The 21731-nt window shown below is 36.2% G+C and overlaps 1 protein-coding gene and 2 long non-coding RNA genes across 5 annotated transcripts in view; 1 reads left to right on the top strand and 2 right to left on the bottom strand.

Moving 5' to 3' along the window:
- LOC111093643 overlaps positions 1–7275 on the bottom strand; it is a 58374-nt gene extending 51099 nt beyond the window's left edge. The window contains exon 1 of the long non-coding RNA XR_005382878.1: positions 7197–7275. This is a non-coding gene — a long non-coding RNA (uncharacterized LOC111093643). The remainder of the gene's footprint in view (positions 1–7196) is intronic.
- Positions 7276–9302: 2027 nt separating this feature from the next.
- On the top strand, positions 9303–17552 carry SPP1 (secreted phosphoprotein 1). Of its 2 annotated transcripts, XM_038582182.1 has the most exons (7): positions 9303–9443; positions 10547–10611; positions 10722–10760; positions 13855–13935; positions 14425–14466; positions 15528–15806; positions 16718–17552. In XM_038582182.1, the coding sequence occupies exons 2-7, from the start codon at positions 10558–10560 to the stop codon at positions 17120–17122; spliced, it is 900 nt and encodes a 299-aa protein (XP_038438110.1). In that variant the 5' UTR covers positions 9303–9443; positions 10547–10557; the 3' UTR covers positions 17123–17552. The 2 variants fall into 2 exon arrangements, with proteins under 2 accessions (XP_038438110.1, XP_038438111.1); XM_038582183.1 differs by lacking the exon at positions 13855–13935 and having other exon boundaries at positions 9304–9443.
- The window catches only part of LOC111093685, a 51617-nt gene continuing 44182 nt past the window's right edge, over positions 14297–21731 (bottom strand). The window contains exon 5 of one of the 2 annotated variants that reach the window (XR_005382874.1): positions 14297–14343. This is a non-coding gene — a long non-coding RNA (uncharacterized LOC111093685). The remainder of the gene's footprint in view (positions 14344–21731) is intronic. The other variant, XR_005382877.1, reaches the window with a different exon arrangement.

The raw sequence follows: 21731 nt of genomic DNA, 5'->3' as shown, positions 1-21731 counted from the left end.
CCCCTGGTGAAAAGCAAAAGGTGCTCCAAATAACAAGTGGCCTAATTAAGAGATAAAGTAAATGATGCTGTGTGAATAATGAGAAGTTGTAAGATGAGTTTATGACTTATTGGGAGATAGCTTAGCCTCTCTCTTCTCAGAAGCAAGCTAATTTAACAATATTTAGTGGAGTTTGATGTATAGCTGAGACAAAGTCAGCCTCCCTGATTTCCAGCATTAGACACTGTCCACAAAAACCAAAGCCAATTCTCTTCTGGTAAAAGTAAGGAAAAACAAAAACAGGACCAAGAGAAAACTACTTTCCTAATTACTTAAAATATCTCATTTCAGAATTAAATGAGCTGATACACCATCTCCTTTGGGAGCTAAATGAGTCACATATTGTATAAAACAATCAACTCCAATTTTAACATATTAGTAATTCCACATGGACTAATTTAGGGTTTCAGGAATGGGGAAGCAAAAATGAATACAAAATTCTCTATATAGGTAGAAGCTATAATACAGAAATTATATATATAAAGTTATGGCACCATGATGTAAATCCAATCTCCTGAGTTTAGAATCTGGAGCCTAATTGATAACATTCAAAAATTACAGATTGAACATGTAGTGTAATGTAAGGGGTTGCATTAATTAAGGTAACACCTCCTATAACTGTAAGAGCTATCAGGAACTTGAAGCCATAGAGGACATCTCTGGTTCAAATAATATTCAATACCAGGGCTCCTAGACAGCAGACAGCTCAAGCTATCTCCTCTGTGGGTCTTTGTCCTCCAAAAATGTTCCACGGTCCTCTTCATTCAGCCAACAGGTGAGAAGGAAGACTACGGAGGAGGTACAACGAACCTCCTAGGCACTATAGCCTGGAAGTAAAACACATCATTTGTTTATATTCTGTTGACAAGAACTGGTCATATGGCCATGCCCAGATGCAGTGGAAGCTGGAAAGTAAAGTCTCAGTTGGGCAGCCACTTCCTAGGAACTACTCTAGAAGATGAATTTTTGGTGGGCAGCAAGCAATGCCCATCACAATTATTTTGGTAGGTGCTATAATGAATCCAAATGTAGCAAGACATAAGGCTATGAAATTGTGCCTTTGAATTGTTCCTTTGTCTACGGTATATGGTGACTGTTACAATATGACAAGCAATTCACTCAAAGTTTAGCTAATCAAGACAACTAATATCTTACGTCATTGTATGTCTTAAGCATGAAGCTAATTATATTAACCCACAATCACTAATCCGTGTATTTTGAATTGGTGATTCTTAGCAGCATGAGATTAGCAGAGAAGTATTAACACTCTCTGACTGTGTGGCTCAAAATCATAGCATGACATTAGCTGGGTGGCATGTGGATATATAAAGCTCTGCATTTTATTAGATTTGAGCCTATGAGAAACAAAACTATTCACTCTCAGCAAAATTTCTCACCAATATCATTGTAACTTATAGCTTTTATTGTATGCTTGTCTGTTTTCAACCAAGTTTGGTTGAAGTTAGATGCTTATTCTTTTGATTCACATCTTAGAAGTTAATCTCTAAAAATCAGTTCCTCCTCTGTACTGTGTCCTAGCATCCTTTAGAAACTTTTTCCAACCAGGGATGCCGGGTGGCTCAGCAGTTGAGCGTCTGCTGTGGCCCAGGGCGTGATCCTGGGAGTTCCAGGATCGAGTCCCATATCAGGCTTCCTGCATGGAGCCTGCTTCTGCCTCTGCCTGTGTCTCTGCCTCTCTGTCTCTCTGTGTCTCTCATGAATAAATAAATAAAATCTTAAAAAAGAAAAAAGAAAAAAAATTTCCAACCTAGGCCGGTGGAGCTAGTCACTCCCTTCTCTGGGCCTCTACTGACCATGTAAATATACACTCAAAGGCTTTTGCAAGGAGTGAATGAAATCATGTATATAGAAGTGACTGCACAGTAAATGGCTTCCATTGAATTACCTGAAAAATTGAGATCCTAATACTGCATTCATATACTTGTTAGGAATATTAGACATAATATATATTTTAAAATCTAGAATTTAGGGATCCCTGGGTGGTGCAGCGGTTTAGCGCCTGCCTTTGGCCCAGGGCTGATCCTGGAGACCTGGGATCGAGTCCCACGTCGGGCTCCCGGTGCATGGAGCCTGCTTCTCCCTCTGCCTGTGTCTCTGCCTCTCTCTCTCTCTCTGTGTGACTATCATAAATAAATAAAAATTTAAAAAAAATAAAATCTAGAATTTATATGTTTTCCATGAAAACATTATTACCGTTATTATTATTATTATTATTATTATGAATATCTCTTAACAGCAAAGGCAGAAGTTCTGGGCTCACTCTTTCTTACCATAGAAAAGGTAAATACTGAGGATATAATGATTATGAGGACTTGTTTCTTAGGGAAAAATCAAGCAGTAGAAATTTGTTACACATGAATGGGTAAAAAGAGGACAAACTTTGATTTTCGATAACTCTTGAATTATTTCATCTCATACAAAGTGAAATTAATAGGTTGTCTACACCAGTCACATCTACAGATGCTTGGAAATGAAGAGGATGTGAGTGTGGGAAAGAAAAATCTAAAAACATCTCCAGATTATGGAGAAGTTTGATATTCTCCATCTTTTTGGCAACAAAATTGCCCCCTAAAACCACAGGCAACATTTTCTGGGAAAGAAACAAGCCAACCTCTTCAGTCACTTTCTCTTCAATCTCCCACTCTTGGTATAACAGAATCTAAAAGAAATTCATGTGACCCACGTTAAGAAAACACCCCTAGAAAACTCATATTCGGGGAGGTAAGGATAAAAAACTCTTAGAACCCTAAAGATTGACTCATTAGAGTTATATGTTGAAAGTGGTTGGCCTCTTTAAAAAAATTATATTTTCACTAATATAATAATTATTTATCTATGATTTAAAATATAGCAAAAAAACACATGATAGTTTACATTAAACTATCATTACTACATTAAAGAGTCTCAAAGACTCTTCAATTCTCACCTGACTGCCAGTCTATTAGAGAATCTTTGTGTCAAAATCTTCTCTTTCTGGCTTTTAATCTGAACTTCTCTTATAATCTCAAAGCCAACTCTATTTCTACAACTCGTTTGCCCTTCCTGTTGCAATGTCAGAATTTTACTCCTCATGGATTTTAAAATCACAGAATTTTAGAGCCAAAGTTGCCCTTAAAAATAATCCAGATTAACTCTATTAAGAAACATGAGACCCAGACAAGCCAAAGGGCTTGCCAGAACCCTATAGATAAGGGGGAAAGATCCTGGCTCTTCAGATTCTGCAATGGCATTTTTAAAATGTGTATACAGTCCTTCCTTTATCTGAAGGAATACATTCCAAGACCCCCAGTGGATGCCTCAAACTGCAGATAGTACTGAACCCTACAGACATGCTATTTTATTCCTATATTTACAGACCTATGACATGGTTTAATTTAGAAATTAGGCACTATAGGAAAGTAATGACAATAACAATAAAATAGAACAATTATAACAAATACTGATATGAGAGCTACGTGAATTGGTTTCTCCAAGTATCTTGTACTGTACTCACCCTTCTTGTGATGATGTGAGATGATAAAATGCCTGTGTGATGAAGTGAGGGGAATGACGTAGCATTATAACATAAAGTTAGGCTACTATTGACCTTCTGACTACTCATCAAAAAAAGGATTATCTGCTTTCAGATGCAGTTGTTGGTGGGTAACTGAAACTGTGCAAAGCCAAACTGCAGATACTGTTCAAATTACTCTGAGAACCCAGCAGTTAGTTGTTCTTGCTCCCTGGAGCGGATGCTAAACGCGAATGTGATATGCAGCTTCCATGGAATTAAGTACTATTAAAGGTATGCCCCTAACTCAGTTGTTCCTCAAACATTTACTAAGCTGCTAACAGGAAATGGTGGATCCATGATTAAGACCAAGTCCCTCCTGGAAGAATTGACTTGTTAGTGTAAGGAGACAAGCATGTAACAGCTATAAAGTATCATAGGTGTGCTAGATTATGGGCAGGGTGCATTAGGGATACAAAAGAGGAAGTGGCTACTTCTGTTTAGGTAAAAAAAAAAAAAAAAGCTTTATAGAGGATGTCTTGATGCTTAATGTGAATTAAGTCTGGAAAGAAAATATTTCACATGAAAATGTTTCACAGGCAGGTGTGGATGGGACTGGAGGGATATTCTAGGCACTCTGGGGAGCTCCAGTTGGCTCTGTGTGCTGTTGCATGAACAGTATAAAACAGGGAGTCAGTGAAAGATATGGCCGTAGAGACAGGAGAATGCCAGACCTCAGAGGACCTCACATTCTGTAAAAAATAGCATTCAGCTGGCCAGCCCTCTTTGAACACAGGAATCTTGCCTAATATTCTAATCCATTCTGCCTGATAGTGACTTCTACTAGGACCTAGAGGAGATATTCAATTTGGTACTTTAAAAAGCATCAGAAAATAATCAGGAATGACTCAACTTACATAAGAATTCTATACATTTTGCAATAGAGTTCATTTTTTTCATTCACTGCATTAATATTTGTTCACACATACACGAAGAGATGAGCATATCATGGACTTTCATTTTATTAAAAAATTCAAACATTAAATTATTAAAGTAAAATAATTACTAATTATTTTAAATTATATTTTTAAAAACATAAATGTTATGTCATGAAATAAAGACATTAAGGTAGTTCTTCCTTAATAGGAACTGGCAAGAAGAATAAAGCAAGAACATCTTAGCCAAGTATGGCTAGAAAAGTAACTGATTCAGTTGCTTCTTCTGTTGTCCAGTTTTTGTCATCTTTCTTCAGATTTTCATCTTCTGTACTATATTAAAATGGTCATTTTTTCATATTCACCCTATAATGGATTTTCTACGAAAAATTACTCAAACATCAGATTTTAAATAAGAATTCTCATAAACCAGTTTTGAAGAATGCTTTTCTCCCCTTGAATACATTCTGCAGAATGCTGATCACTGGTTGTTTATTGTGACACAATGCCTTTTCTGTACTAACACAGGCCTGCACTTCTAGACTTTCTATTTGTACATTTCTGCAGCTTTGTACAGATGCCTCACCCCCCACCCCACCCCTGCTGCCTTTGGGTCTTGTCTGATGACAAGCTTCTGTATTGTTCACCATGTTGCTGCAGGTACAGGCTTCTATGCTGCTGTGATTTCCACTATGTTGAACGGAAAGAAAGACTTCCTGTTTGAGCCCAATCTCCAAATACCCACCCTACTCCAGTGTAGACACAGGGTCTCTGCCATATGCTTTTCCCTGTCCATAGTCCCACTGAATTTAATACATAACTGGACCCTCTTATTCTCCTTGGCTACACAGTTCCAAATTTCTTAGTTGATTTTCATGAATAAAAGTCTCCCTGAGGCTCCATGAAGGTAAGAATGGTGTCCTCTTCAGAAAAAAAAATTAATAATTTAAGTCCACTTTAAAGAATCTATCACTTAAAGAGTATTGGAATGCCCTCAGAGTTGGTAATAATACTTTAATAGAAAAACACTATGCAGTTCTTGAGTACCAGCAGATATTAGGTATCAATATATGATACACTATGAATTCAGTGTACTATGAGCCTAGTACACTGAACTGATAAGCACAAACTATGTGCTCAGAATTTCTTAAGGATGGAGAGTTGAGTGGTTAATCACTAACAATTTATTGAATATTTACTTACTCTATAACAATTCTATGTGTCTAAAATGAATTTTTTTCTGTTGTCTTAAGTGAAACTAATGTTTGCCAGTAGTAAGATCATTTTTTCAGGAGCTGAATTTCATTATTTAAGTTATTGAGCAATAGGATAAAAGTTTTATGGTGTTTGTTTTCACAATTTCTGAAATGTCCCAATTTCATGTCTGTCCTTAAAAATAGTACCCTCTTATTTCCCACCCTTGTCTCCTTTCCTTTAATAAGTAATGCCCCTCTTCCTTAGGCTAAATGAGTATTGTAGTAGGCTTCTGTTTAGCTACAGTTCCTAACTTCACTATGGCAGATTAGTGATGCTACAAAGATATCAGATTTTTATTTGAACGTTGATTCAGAGAGAAAAATAATTATTTGCAGAGCTGAAAAAATTTAAATAGTTGATTATATCTTACTAAGAAGATAGAAATATCCAAATAAACTGGAAGTCAGTATTAAAAAAACTCCACAAAACAGTGACATTTGGACACTTAAATTTTTCCATTATATGAGCATTTTCATGTCGTTTAAGAAAAAAATACAATGTTCTTTATATGTTCCCATATGTCCTCTTACAGTGTCTATATATATTTTTTAAAGATTGTATATATTTATTCACGAGAGACACAGAGAGGGAGAGGGGCAGAGACACAGAGGGAGAAGCAGGCTCCATGCAGGGAGCCCGACATGGGACTCAATCCGAGGTCTCCAGGATCACGCCCTGGGCTGAAGGGGGCACTAAACTGCTGAGCCACCTGGGCTGCCCCAGTGTCTATATTTTATAATCATAAATCACTCTTCACATTCCAGTTTAACAATTAAACTTTTTTCTTTCCACATACGAGATTTGCAAAGAATTTGGTCAATTTGGCATTTTGATTCTAAAAACCAAGCATTAGCCTAAACAAGATCAAGACTGACCTAAATCATTTAACACATTAATTCTGACAGTTAAAAAATCTTTTTCGGGAAAAATAAGCAGCATATCTGATAACAAAAAGCAAGAAGAAAAAAGGGGATCCCTGGGTGCCTCAGTGGTTGAACACCTGCCTTCAGCCCAGGGCATGACCCTGGAGTCCCGGAATCGAGTCCTGCGTTGGGCTCCCTGCATGGAGCCTGCTTCTCCCTCTGCCTGTGTCTCTGCCTCTCTCTCTCCCTCTGTGTCTCTCATGAATAAATAAATAAAATCTTAAAAAAACAAAAAAAAAGGCAAGAAGAATGAATCTCTTCAAAAGTCAGAATGACATACTATCCATTTCATCCTTTCCAGAACTGCCTCCCTAACAAATCACTATCTTTTCATCTCTGAAGCATCCCAGACACATTCTTTACCTGTGAATTCACAAGTCTTTTCTCTGAGTGAGATCTCGGAATCAGTAACCTTTTGAGCAAGTGTGGGAAGTGGGGAAGGAGACAGCATGTCTACCTGGGACTGCTGAAAGCAATGACAGAGCAGAACAGGAATGTTCTGTGTAGCATTATTGGGAGCTATTTTCTCACCTGGCTTTCCGAGAAATGGAAGGCCCCACAGCTGTTTTACAGTTCTGTCATTAAATATGCGAAATGTCCTATCCTGCCGGAAGGAGAAAACAAAACCAGATTTGTGGTCTGAAATCCCTTTCAGAAACGCTGCCATCGTGTGGCACTTTGGAGCTAGAACCGGAAGAGTCCTGTGGTAGGTCATCTGGTTCATCTGGACATGGCTAGGCTCCAGCAAAATCTATTCCTATAACACTCTAAGTTTGTATTAAATCATTCCTGTGGGCACAGAGTAAACCGTAGTGAGTCCTGTGGAAATCTTGTTGTTTTTAGAATTTGTGAACTTCCCCCTACTAAATTGACAACATGACAAATTTATGTGGGTAATACGTTTAAAGGGAAAAAACAATTTTTAAAAGCAGAACTAAGAAATATGTTCTGAAACTTTATAACCTGATGCTTTATGTTTCATCAAGTTAGCTGGCACCTGGATTGTAAAATGTGCGATTAGAGCCCACAAATCAATAATATCAATTCATTTGGAATGCATCCAAAATAGATAAACTCACCCCACCACCAAATGTCCACAAAACTGGAATATAGTTATACTAATAAGATTGCAAGAAATTATGTAATTCATATTTTTATTAAGAACAGCAATCAGTAAATAGTAGCTGACACATTAGACAGAACTAATAATAAATAGGACCATTTATCTTTAATCTCACTTCGCACACAATTCTTACAATGGAAGTGTGAGGTAAATGAATAGTTGCAACCCTCATTTCTCACAACTGAGAAAAGTAGATGAAAATTAAGTAATCTCAAAACAATATTAAATATTTAAAATGGAATCAGAGCTATGCTACCTCTAATTTCTGTTCTGATATTCAAAGTCACCTGTAATTTTTTTATTTAAATACCTTTTAAATACCCAGTAAAGTTTTTTTTAATATGGAAAAATGTTTTTAATTTTATTTTATTTATTAAGTAAAACCTTTATATATCGTGGGAGAAAAACTGGAAAAAAAATGATTCATAGAGCAATCTATTCCTATAGTGATATGAAAACTACCTTATTGATGTACACAGTTTAAAGATCATACATCTAACCTCATTCTAATAACCTATTCCACTTAAAGATATTACAAATGATGACTACTTGCTTCTCCAAAACTTTCAGGAATAGTTAACACACACAGTGCTTCAAATATGCATATAATATGTGCCAAGTGTTGTTAGTTTTGCACATACTAATTCATTCAAACTTCTCACAATCCTCATGAGCTAGATAATAGCGTGTGTATTTGACAGATGAGGAAACAAATATAGGTAGGCTAAGTGACTTGCCCAAGGTCAAACAGCTAATGGTGGCAGTGTAGGACTCAAAGCCACACTCTGGCCCCAGAAGCAGCCTTCTCAAGCAGTAACACTGCTCCCAGTCAGAAACTACTTTACTTCTGCAGTATATACAGTAAATTACCATTCTTCTATTTTGTATAGCAAATTATCTGATTCACCACCTCCAAACAATTCAAACAGCACAACAAAAATTCATGTCCTTGAAGGGTCATCGTAAATCCAACTTGAACATGGGCATGAACATGGAATTTAGTGTTAGTAATGTCATTTGTCTAAATGACAAGCTGCTATATACTTGAAATCACAATACCAAGCTTGAGTAGTGAAGGATGGAGGGGGCCTCTCTGAACTCTTCATACACCTGAAGGAGAGATAGCCTCGCACCTGTTAAACAAGTATATCTGTGAGGCAAATTTGGTTGCATATATGACCTTAATCTGCTATTTAACCTGAAAGAAACAAAAGTCTATTCCATTTTATTTAAGACTAATTTAATATTAATATTTTTTTCTTCTAGCTCAGAAATTATAGACTGTTTCAAAGAACTAGTCATTCCTCCCCACTTTTTTGTAGGACCCCTAGATGCCCTTCCACCATGCTAAATGCCAACCCCATAAATGAAAAAGCTAGTTAATGATATCGTACACAAGTAATGTTTTAACTATAGTTTGTGTGTTTGCTTCTTTGTTTTTTAACCACAAAAACCAGAAGGGGAAGTGTGGGAGCAAGTGGGTTGGGCAGTGGCAAAAAAACCTCATGACACATTTCTCCGCCTCCCTGTGTTGGTGGAGAATGTCTGGAGCAGCATTTAAATTCTGGGAGGTCCTGGTTGTCAGCAGCAAGAGAAGGAGAGAAGTGCAGCATCGTCCAAGACTGGGCTCTCTTCTCAGCCAGCCACAGAGCAAGGTAAGCCCGCAGTTCACTACCCCGTGTATTCAGCTTCATTTCAGGGGCAAGGGCAAGTCGTGAGGAAAGGAATTGAACTGTAAAGCTGTTAAGCAGACTTGAATTGTTCTAGGCTTTTAAATGAGCATGGGGATACGTTACAGATTTCCTGGAGGAAAGGTAACTGGTTATTTTAAAAGCCAGTCATTTATAGGACTCAAAAATACTTTGAGTCCTCAAAAGAACTGAAATTATTTCTTCCAATCAGAAGGAAAAAAAATGAAAAATTCTATGCCCCTTTCAAATAACTATATACATTAATTTAAATGGGTAGATGGCTGTGGAAGCATTTAAAGGGATAAAAATCTTTAGTGGTAATGTAAGCTAATAATAATGCTATGTTTTAATGATTTAATGTATCCAACCTATTTTCAAGAGAAAAGAAAAACCTTCTGAATAATTTACTTCTGTATTTAGCTGTTAGATTTTTCACCAAAATAACTGTATGACACTATTTAGACTTATTATCATGAATAGAAAAGCTGTTGACTATTTTCTATGTTTTGGTTTCTGTTTCAAATTTCTAGAATGCCTTTCTTAAATAACTGAGTTTTGAGACAGCCTCATTTTATCTAAGTGGTACCTTCTTAATAATTTCAGTTATAAATCACACTTAAAATGCACGCTGGAAAGATGGAGAAAGCAAGTTTCTTTCTATAGTTCTATTTTCTTTCTTCCCCTTTGTGTTTTTCTTCTCTGAGAAATAAAGATTCCAACACTAGCTTATTATTTTAGTTAAATTACTAATGATCTGTTTTTAGGTTGAGATAGCTGGAGCTATCAGGGAGTAATGATATAATTCCTGGAATTCTAAATTTTAAAGTTGAATATAGACTTGGGAGATTCCGCTCTCCCTTGCCTAATAGTGAGAGATAAAGAGGTGGCATTACAAATATTAACTCAAAAGAACATAGTGTTTGAAACAAGAGTTTTCTCCAAAAGGCAGAAAGTATTCTACAGAAAATATATTTTATTAGTAATGATTTTGTGATGTGGTAGCATAAAGAAGTATGACTGTTTTACCCTACAAAGAAACCGAATATTCCTTATAAAATATTTTGCAGGAAAACTCACCATGAGGATTGCAGTGATTTGCTTTTGCCTCTTAGGCATTGCCTACGCCATTCCGGTGAGTACAGCTGCATCTTAAAGGAAATTTCTCAAAATAAATGAATTGTGTGCTCCCCTGTGCTAGGAACACATTCACATTGTTCTTTGTTCATTTTTTCTATTTCAAAGATTAAGCACGCTGATTCTGGGAGCTCTGAGGAAAAGCAGGTAAGCATCTTTTCGGTTTATCATGTAATTAAATTATATGCAGCTGTACAAGAGGTACTACAAACATATTTGTTGCCATTTTACTTATCTTCATAGTCTTGCTGTTGATTGATAAGTATTTACTGACTGCTGCTTTCAATCTAGGCCTGCTAAGTACACTTACAGATGGTCCCCAACTTATAGTGCTTCCATTTACAGTTTTTCAACTTTACGATGGTAGGAAAGCCATATGCTAGTAGAAATCATACTTCAAATTTTGAATTTTGAACTTTTCCGGGCCTGGTGATGTATGGTACAATATTCTCTTGTAATACTGGGCAGTGACAGTGAGTTGCAGCATCCAGCCAAGCCACGGGATCACAAGAGTAAACACCAATATGCTTCCAACTATTCTGTATGCATACAACCATTCCATTTTTCACTTTCAGTACAGTATTCAATAAATTAAATGAGATATTCGATGATTTGTTATAAAATAGGCTTTGTGTTAGATGCTTTTGCCCAACACAAACTAATGTATACATTCTGAGCATGTTTAAGGTAGGCTAAGCTGTGCTATGATGCCCAGTAGGTTAGGTGTACTAAATGCATTTTTGACCCACCATATTTTCAACTTGCAATGGGTTTATTAGGACATAACCCCATTGGAAATTGAGGAAGATCTGTGTAGTTTTTAGTAAATATATGCTCTTAACACCAAACTAGTTCTTTTATATAATAAAATAATGCTCTAGGCCATTGTCATTTATATAAAATGAATTCTAGGAAGTCAAGTGAATTTTTCTTTCCATGAGTCAACATACTGTACTAGACATAGAAAATTCCATCCATGCTTTTTTAAGTTTATTTTTTTTAATATTTTATTTATTTATTCATGAGAGGCACAGAGAGAGAGAGAGGCAGAGACACAGGCAGAGACACAGGCAGAGGGAGAAACAGGCTCCATGCAGGGAGCCTGACATGGGACTCGATCCCGGGTCTCCAAGATCACACCCTGGGCCAAAGGCAGGCACTAAACCACTGAGCCACCCAGGGATCCTCCGCTTTTTTAAGTTTAAAATTTGTCTCACATACTGGATAGTTTGTATGGCCACAATATTCATAATATCTACTAAGATATTTGCTAAGAAACCCATTAAAAAAGAAAGGTTTTTATGCTGTTTGGATCTATTATGCTTGTCAGCTGACTTTAGATAACAATTTTCTAACCGAGCATAAGACCAAATAAAACCCTTTATTATAACTCTTTGACCAGCACCATAGATGTACATGCTCCTCCAAAATAGGTAAAATTGTGCCAGCCAAACAACAAATGGGCATTGTCCTGAGGAGCTTAGGCTAAAAGATACACAGAGTTCAATCCCAGATGAACAGAATAAAGGCCTGTGTAGTGTTCTCTGGGGTCACTGAAAGTAGATTGCTTAATGAAGACATTAGGAGATGTTTTGCTGCAAGTGTCTAGGTGTGCAAGTAGGTGTGTATAGGCATGTCTGTCTTCTAATTGATTTGAGAAAACAAATACGGAAGCACATTAATAAGCCAGAAAAATTAACATTTCCAAAAAAAATAGAGGTCACACTATCTGAGGCAAGAATTGATGCCTTTTACATAGAATAAATATGGCCCATAAAGCTATGACAGTATAAATTATTAAATTATATTTAGGAGAGAAGTGAAGAGATCAACCTTCCAGAATCCTAGAAATCTAGAGCTAGTAAGAAATATGGGAAAGTTACAAAGAGATACCTCTGAAGATGAATTGGTTATCTGTATTATGACTATTAGGGGGTTTTAATCTGTTTTGTTCATCTATATTGTCTTCATATTACCTTGTTTTAAATCATAAATTTAACTTATAAGTGCCTTCTCTCTGAGACCATACTACAAGTAGCAGTGGAAATATATATATATTTAATATATATAAATTATGACATATTTACATATAATCTTTATATTTTTTTAAAGAAAACAAAAGGAGAGAAACTTGGAACTCATCCAGACAAGTAGCTTCACATCTTTTTTTAGGCAAGGAACCCCTTCTTTCAGCAAAAGCTTTCAGAGAAGCCCAATATAAAGCTGTTCTGGTTGGAGCCAGCCCTGGGGAAACCCCAAGTACTACTGACTGGTTGCCTCTCTGCTCCTCCCCCTCTCGGTGGCTGGCTGTGAAAGGGACCCTGTGGAACCGCCAGGGCTCTCATTCTCAAATGACAGGAATGTGAAGGGATTGGCTCTGGGTGATACAGCCCATCAGATGACACTTATTCAGGGCAATTTCCATTCCTCTGCACTAGAATAATCATTTTCCCAATAATGATTTGGCTAAAGGAAAGACCATTCCATTCATGTCTCTGGCATCTTGGAGCAATAGAACTTCAGTGCAGTGATATTAATGTTATATTTCTGCACTGTCCACTCAGAGCTGCTAGCCACTGTGGCTATTGAACACTCAAAATGTAGCTAGTACAACTAAGGAACTGATTTTTTAAATTTAATTTTAATTAAATTAAATAACCACATGTTATATGGCTGATGGGTACAGGATCAGACAGCAAAGCTTTAGAGTTTCCCCTTATTCCATAGAATGGAAACAATGAAGATCACCACTAACTAAGGGGATCTCTGCTTTAGATATGTTTTATTCGAGGGGAAATTTCAGCTAGCAAGCATAAAATAGGAATGCACAATACTCAGTATGGACAGAATGAATTGGTACAGAGAGCCAGGTTCCTTGGATTTGAACCCTGGCTCTGCCACTTACTACCACTTAACTTCATTGTAGCTGAGTTTCTTCTGATCTGTAAAATGGGAATAATAATGATACTTATCTCACAAGAGGTTAAGAGGATTAAATGAATAAATATTTGTAAATTACTTTGAAAGGATGCCTGGCTTAAGTGCCAAGTAAGTATATTAAATGAATCTGCAAGAAAAAAATAAATGATAAAAGAGGTATCTAAGGCTCTGGTTGACCGTATACAGGCATATTATGCCTATCCATCAAGATCAGTGAAGTATAGTTGCTTTTTCAGCTTATCATTTAGAGATCCTTATGTTTCTTTTTTTAATAATGACAAATATGCAACATTTTTTGTAGCTTTACAACAAATACCCAGGTGCTGTAGCTACATGGCTAAAGCCTGACCCATCTCAGAAGCAGACTTTCCTAGCACTACAGGTATTTTTAATTTTAACTGATTTTAAGAATTAAATTTCTCACAATTAGAGAACAACAAAAAGTAGCCATCATGCAGGCCATTGAGGCCAGTTAAATGGATCCTTCCTGCCTGTTGGTAAATGTGAGCTTAGGACAGCAATTGATCTGGTTATGTTGGCTTTTTTCACACTTTAAGCCACTCATTTATGAGGCTGAAAAATAAGACCTGTTTTGGATAGAAAAGGCTAGCTTTTAAATTAAAATATGAGACATGGGGATCCCTGGGTGGCGCAGCGGTTTGGCGCCTGCCTTTGGCCCAGGGCGCGATCCTGGAGACCTGGGATCGAGTCCCACATCGGGCTCCCGGTGCATGGAGCCTGCTTCTCCCTCTGCCTATGTCTCTGCCTCTCTCTCTCTCTCTCTGTGTGACTATCATAAATAAATTAAAAAATAAAAAATAAAATATGAGACATGTTTTATGTAAACTTATATGTATCTCTTCTTCTTCAGAATGCTGTGCTGACTGAGGAAACTGATGACTTCAAACAAAAAGTAAGTTCTCATCTTGAATCAGAAGCCAACCATGCCTTGGAGAGATGAAAGAAGCCACTCTTTCTCCTAATGATATTGCCTGGGCTCAATTCTGATAATATTCTATTGGTAGATTTTGCAGTAAATTGCCAGTCTAAAACTTGCTCATAAAGAGAACATGTATTTACTAAATGTCAGAAATACCAGGTTTCTTCAGATAAGCTTAGTGTGGCAGGAAATGTTTACTAATGTCTGTTATTTGAAATACTAAGCCTCTTAACATTTTATTTAAGATATTTTGTAAATGTCTCATCTAATATCTGATAAACATCTAATAATGCCTACGAAAGCCAAGATTTTGTCTCTAGGAGCATCTTTGTTCCTAACATTATGGTTTATGTAATAACTATTCTTTTTCTTGGACTATTGTTATATTTGCTAAACAAAGAGGTTAGTTAAATTTGTTTTCCTTAAGATCTTTTGAATATGCTAAGAATTCTAATTAGGAAAGTTAGATAAATAACCCAATATATTAAAAAAAATAACCCAATATATTGCTAGTCAGAAGTTTAATAGACAGTAAGTGGTTAATTTGGGGGACAGATTTGAGTTGCAGCTTAAACACAAGCATAACGGATTCACCTTTTGCTTCTCCATACCAATAAGGGGGTAGTCTTAAGTTTTGATGCATGCATTAATATATGGATGCTCCAATCTTCTGAGAATTTTCATTTCAACTCAAAAGTAATCTCACAATTATGTATCTATTTATTTCATCACTGAATTGGTAAATTGAATAATGTCTAATATGAACAAGGAAATGGAATGTTATTGATAGAAATATTATACTCCCATATATGGCTTGAAAATAATTATTTATGGAGAAGCAAGAAAAATACCTCAAATTATGATTCCATTTATCTTGGTATTAAAAAGGAAATTGCTTTGCTCCTAGAAGCCACTGAATACATTGCTGTGAATGCAAAGATTCTAAAACCAAATTAGTCTGAAAGACTAATGTACTGAAAAGACTAAGAGAAAATAAAAACCCTTACCCCAATTTTTCTGGCCATGATTTTTAGACCTTCTCAAGTAAGTCCAATGAAAGCCATGACGATGTAGATGAAGATGATGGAGACGATGTGGATAGCCAGGACTCCGTTGACTCGAATGACTTAGATGACGACTCCAACGAGTCTGATGAATCCGATGAACTGGTCACTGATTTTCCCACTGACATTCCAGCAACCCAATTATTCACTCCAGCTGTCCCCACAAGAGGCTCATATGATGGCCGAGGTGATAGTGTGGCTTATGGACTGAGGTCCAAATCTAAGAAGTCCCACAAATACGAAGTTCAGGTAAACAGATACATCAGATGTTTATGATTAGAGCCCAATTCTAGGAAACCAGAGTGTGCATATTCACATTCATTCATTCAGTAGATATTATTTGTTTATGACTATTTTTTAATATTTTATTTATTTATTTATTTATTTACTTACTTATTTATTTATTTTAGAGAGAAAAGTTGGTAGGGGAGTGCTAGAGGGGGAGGAAGAGGGACATGCAGACTCCACGTTGAGCACAGAGCCCAGTGCAGGGCTCAATCTTACACCCCTGAGCTCATGACTTGAGTCAAAATCAAGAGTCCAGTGCTCAACCAATTGAGCCACCTAGGCAACTCCTAATTTATGACTACTGAACACAAAAACTTTTTTCAACTTGGCTATTTTAAGTCCATGCAATTTTTCTCTAATTTCATCTCTCAGCCATAATGCTCTTTTTCCAAATCCTGGCTGTAAAGCATTTATTCTATTTATTTTTTTAGATGAAAGAAAAAACTTTGGAAAACAGCAATTATTTTCACAATATAACAGTCATGTTTTGAAGTTAAATATTTACAATGAATTGTAGAGTTGCAAATTACACTGCATCTATGGTCTAAGGATCTGGATTTGACACATAGACTTGACATTTACTATTCATTTACTTTTTAACTTTCAATTCTCTTTCTCTTTATTTAAAACAGAGATAATGAGATCTACTTATAGTCTTTATCATATGCATAACTGATATACCTATTAAACTAAAGGAGATGAATATGTGAAAACCCTGGTAAAATATAAAGTAATGTGCTTGTCCTGTTTTTTGGTTCAGTCAAATTTAGACCATTTCCAGTATAAATTGGCTAAAAGTTAGAAAGCAGAATTACAATGTTCCCATCCCTGGCTATTTGTTTAATTCTTCTTTCATTTGTTCCGTCATTCAGTATCCTGATTCTACAGAGGAGGACTTCACATCACTTGTGAAAAGTGCGAGTATGGAAGATGACTTCAATGCCGTCCTTCTTTCCCGGACAGTGAGAGGCACCTCTGACAGGGACAGCCATGCAAAAGACAGTCAGGAAACAAGTCAGCTTGATGACCACAGTATGGAAACCAAGGACCGCAAGCACTCCCAAGAGTATAAGCTGAGAGCAAGTGATGAGAGCAATATGCATTCCCATGAGATTGGTAGCCAGGAAAATTCTGAAGTCAGCAGTGAACTTGTCAGCCAATTAAGTCAAAGCCATGAGAAGGAGTTAATTGTAGACTCCAAGAGTGAGGAAGAAGATAAACACCTGAAATTTCACGTTTCTCATGAATTAGATAGTGCATCTTCTGAGATCAATTAACAGGAGAAAATGCAATTTATTACTCTGCTTTTAGCAAAACAAACAAACAAAAATTATAGCAGGATGGAGAGAATACAAAATGCTTATTTCTCAGCTTAGTTGGTGAATGTATATGTATATGGATCTGGAAATAGATACTATTTTTGATCATTAGTTTAGTGTGTGGCTTAATGGTAACACCATTGTAAACTAAAAGCTTCAGGGTTTGGTCTGTGTTCTTTCCATATAAGAAATGCAAGCTATCACTGCATTTTAATATTTGCTATTCTTTTATGAATAGAAATTTATGTAGAAGCATAGAATACTTTTACACACTTATAAAAGAAAACATAAAATTAACTTTATGTCACTATAATCTTGTTTTTTTAAATTAGTGTATATTTGGTTGTGATTATTTGTGTGTGTGTGTGAATAAATCTTATATCTCAAACATAATGAGTTTGGTGGTATTGGCTGCTTTTGTTTTTTTTCTGGAGCTTTATTGAGATATAAATGACATATAACATTGTGTGAGTTTATGGCATACCACATGATGATCTGATACATTCATATGCTGCAAAATGATCACCATAGCATTAGTTTAACACCTCTATATTGTCACCTTCTCGATCCTATCACATAAGCATCATTTCTTTTTTGTGGTGAGAGCAATCAGCTGCTTTTCTTATTTGAGTTCCCACAGTTGCCCAGCAGTTAATAAGTGTAACTACTTTAATGTACCTGCTAAACTTAGAAGAGAGCAATACAGGGTCTGCTGGATCAACCATATCGGTTCTGGCTGAGCTAAAGTTCCTAATTAAGGAACTTTAGAATTCCTTAATTCAAGTTTAAGTTGATACTCAGCCAGAAATCCTCCAAGTATGCAGGACTCTTTCACCCAGTGGAACACCTTTTTTCTAATTCTCACAAAGCTGATATAAAAGCTAATGAAAGCCTAGCTGCAATCACAAATCAATTTTATTGTTTCTCATCACTCACCATTAATTTGCTCAGTAAGTTTATTGCTTTCTTGCCCTTGGATGAAAACCTATAGGTTCCATAGTGATTTTTTTTTCCATAGCTATTTTGATCACTCATAGATAATAAACAGTCCCCTTGTATTGTAATAAATTTTTAAATGCAGTTCTAGGTAATAACCGAGATTTTTAAATTTCATTTAAAACTAGAAGTTCTGAAAGCCTGAAGTGGAACAAGTATCTTTACTTCCATGTCTTGCTCCTCTGCTCTTTCTAAAACTAGAAATTCCATTTGGAAATCTTAAAATTCTCTATCAAAAAACTTTTAGGACAAAAGGGAGAAAAATTAAGGAGCAGAATTTCTAAAGACAAATCATAATGAAAACACAAAATTAACAGAATATGGTTAAATCAGTGATCACACTAAAGCCACAGCCTTAAATTTTTGCAGCAACAAACGTATTAAAAAATGAAAGGAGGGCAGCCCTGGTGGTGCAGCGGGTTAGCGCCGCCTGCAGCCTGAGGTGTGATCCTGGAGACCCTGGATCCAGTCCCACATCGGGCTCCTTGCATGGAGCTTGCTTCTCCCTCTGCCTGTGTCTCTCTCTGTGTGTCTTTCATGAATAAATAAATAAAATCTTAAAAAAAAAAAAAAGAAAGGAACAACAAAGTTAAGCAAAAGAAACCAGAAGGAAGAAAATAATAAATTTAAAAGCAAAAGTAATGAGATAGTGAACAAAAAAATAGTAGAAACTAATCAAAATGCTGGTTTTTTGTAAAAACAACAAAATAGATAAACCATTAACTCTAACTTACTAAAGGAAGAAACATAGAAAAAACAAATGATGCAAGCAAGGAGATAACCAATGAAACTAGTAAGTTTTTAAATATTGGAAAAGACTACTTTACACAACTAAATACAAATAAAATGGAAATTCTAGATAAGTTGGATTATTTTCTAAGAGAACACAACTTATCAAAATTAACCTTGCTATATGTGGAAAGCATAAGTAGACAGATTTCCATAGAGGAAAGAGAAAAGGTTATCAAGGAACTAACTATAAAAACCAGATCCAAATGATTTTACAGGGGATTTCTATCAAAATTTCAAAGACCAGATATGCCCAATAACATTTAAATTTTAGCACAGAAGAAAAATTCTCAAATGATCTTTATGAAACAAGTATAATTCTGATACCCAGACCTGGTAAGATTACCAACACACACACAGAAGAAAACTATAAAGCAGTTCACTCATGACTAGCAATGGGACAATCCTAAATACAATGTCAGCAAATAGAGATTCTATATCTAAAATCAAGTTTAAGGCAGCCCGGGTGGCTCAGCGGTTTAGCGCTGCCTTCAGCCCAGGGTGTGATCCTGGAGACCCAGGATTGAGTCCCACATCAGGCTCCCTGCATGGAGCCTGCTTCTCCTTCTGCCTGTATTTCTCCCTCTCTCTCTCTCCTCTCTGTGTTTCTCATGAATAAATAAATAAAATCTTTTTAAAAAAATAAAATCAAGTTTAAATAGTGCATTATAATCAAGGGGGGTTATTCCCAAGCAATGAAGCTTCAGTATTAGTAAATTCATCTCTATAGTTTATCATGTAGTTAGATCTAAGGAGAAAGATGTTATATGATTATATGTACAGATGACAAAAAGGACGTTGTGTTAGTGAGCTATTACTAGGATGGAAATAGTGAGTAACAAACACCCTTGATATCTCAGTGGCTTACAACATCAAATATTTTTCTTTTTCTCACTCACCAATCTGTGGGTTGGCAGGGGTGTGTATGCTTCAGGCTGCAGGATGGATTCAGTTCTGCTCCATATGCTTCTTCATTTGGGATCAGCAACAACCCAGGACATGTCTTTCTGATGGCAAAGGCAGAAACATAAGAAGGGTGACCAGAAATATACATGATGCTTCAGACTCTGAACTTGACACACTACTACTGTTCATCAAATTCCATTGTTCAAAGCAAGTCACATACTCCCTTCTCAGCAGGGAACCTGCTTCTCCCTCACCCTCTGCAGCTACCTCTGCTTGTGTGCTCCTGCACACTCTCTCTTAAATCAATCAATCAATCAATCAATCTTTAAAGCAAGTCATATGGTCAAACCCAAAATCAGTGTAGAGGTAAAGTATTTTCTCCCAACAATAAATCATGATAGAAGAAGGGGGAAAAAATAAATCATTGCGAACACATAGTAAAATGTAGCACAGCTTTTGACAAACCCATTCTTAATTTCATAAAAATCAAATAAAAATTAAGAGATACTTTCTTAACATGATGAAATATCATATACCTCAACTAAAAAACCAGCATCCTACTTAATGGAGAAATAATTCTCATTTAGATCAAGGACAAAGCAGGTATGTCCTCTGCCCCACTACTTTGTAGCAAAGTATTGGAGAGAAAAGCTGATAATCATAAGCATTTAGATGCCCAAGATTTGAGAAAGAAATTATATCTCTATGTAGATCATGTAATACTACATCTAGAAAACAGAGAATCAGTACTAAAGATCATAATTTCTGTAAGGTACCGTAATATAAAATTTACCTGACACATACATACAAAAATGCAAACAGTGACCATGTAAAAGATATAATGTCATTTAATATAGAAACCATAAAAGGATAAAATACTTAGGGAAATGTGCCAAAGCTGTATTAGAAAAACTTCAGTAAGTGAGAAACACTTCTGTAAGCCAAGAAAGACTTGAAGAAATCAAAAGACATCATTTGCTCATAGGACAACTCAACACCATAAAGATGACAATGCTCCCCAAGAAATCTACAAATGTGATTCTAACTTTTAAAAAGGTAAACTTTTTCCTAGAGTTATGCAAGCTAATTCCAAAGTGCATTTAAAAAAAATAAACATACTGGGGCAGCCCGGGGGGCTCAGCGGTTTAGCGCCACCTTCAGCCCAGGGCCTGATCCTGAAGTCCCAGGATCGAGTTCCGCGTCGGGCTCCCTGCATGGAGCCTGCTTCTCCCTCTGCCTGTGTGTCTGCCTCTCTCTGTGTGTCTCTCATGAATAAATAAATAAAATCTTAAACATAAATAAACAAACATACAATAATGGAAGGAAAATTCTGAAAAATAAAAGCAGTAAGAGAGCACTAGCCCTAACAAGTATTAAATAAGACTATAGAGCCGCTCTAATAAAAACACTGTGGTCCTGGCAAACAAATAGAATAGGAAGGGAATAGAAAATCCAAAAATAGACCCAAGTACATACAGAAATTACTAGATGGTATCCAAGATCACTTGGGAAAAGATGGACTTTTAAATAAATGGTGTTGAGTGACTGGATATTCATCTGGAAAAAGATAAAATTGGATCCGTATCTCACACCGTCCATCAGAATAATCTCCAAACAGACTAGAGATGTGAATTTAAAAGGAAACTATAAAAGCATTAAACCGATACATGAGGGAGTTACTTTATAACTTGAGTGTGGGGAAAGCTTTTCTATCTGTGAGAAGACTCAATCCCATAGCACTTGTTATAAATTAAATGTTCGTGTTCCTCCAAAATTCACATGCTGAAACCTAATCCCCAACATGAGGGTATTGAGAGTTGGGGGGAGGGAGGGGTATTGAGACTAGGTCATGAGAGTGGAGTCCTCATGAATGGCA

The sequence above is a fragment of the Canis lupus genome, chromosome 32, assembly GCF_011100685.1.
Source record: "Canis lupus familiaris isolate Mischka breed German Shepherd chromosome 32, alternate assembly UU_Cfam_GSD_1.0, whole genome shotgun sequence".
Lineage (NCBI taxonomy): Eukaryota > Metazoa > Chordata > Mammalia > Carnivora > Canidae > Canis > Canis lupus.
The sequence above is the reverse complement of the archived record's forward strand: the minus strand, read 5'-3'. Positions and strand labels throughout refer to the sequence as shown.

Excerpts from the sequence above, each read along its gene's own strand:
- SPP1 (XM_038582182.1), top strand. The coding sequence starts at position 10,558 with ATGAGGATTGCAGTGATTTGCTTTTGCCTCTTAGGCATTGCCTACGCC. Across the intron at positions 10,612-10,721 it reads GCATTGCCTACGCCATTCCG|ATTAAGCACGCTGATTCTGG; the intron begins GTGAGTACAGCT and ends TCTATTTCAAAG. Across the intron at positions 13,936-14,424 it reads AGACTTTCCTAGCACTACAG|AATGCTGTGCTGACTGAGGA; the intron begins GTATTTTTAATT and ends CTTCTTCTTCAG.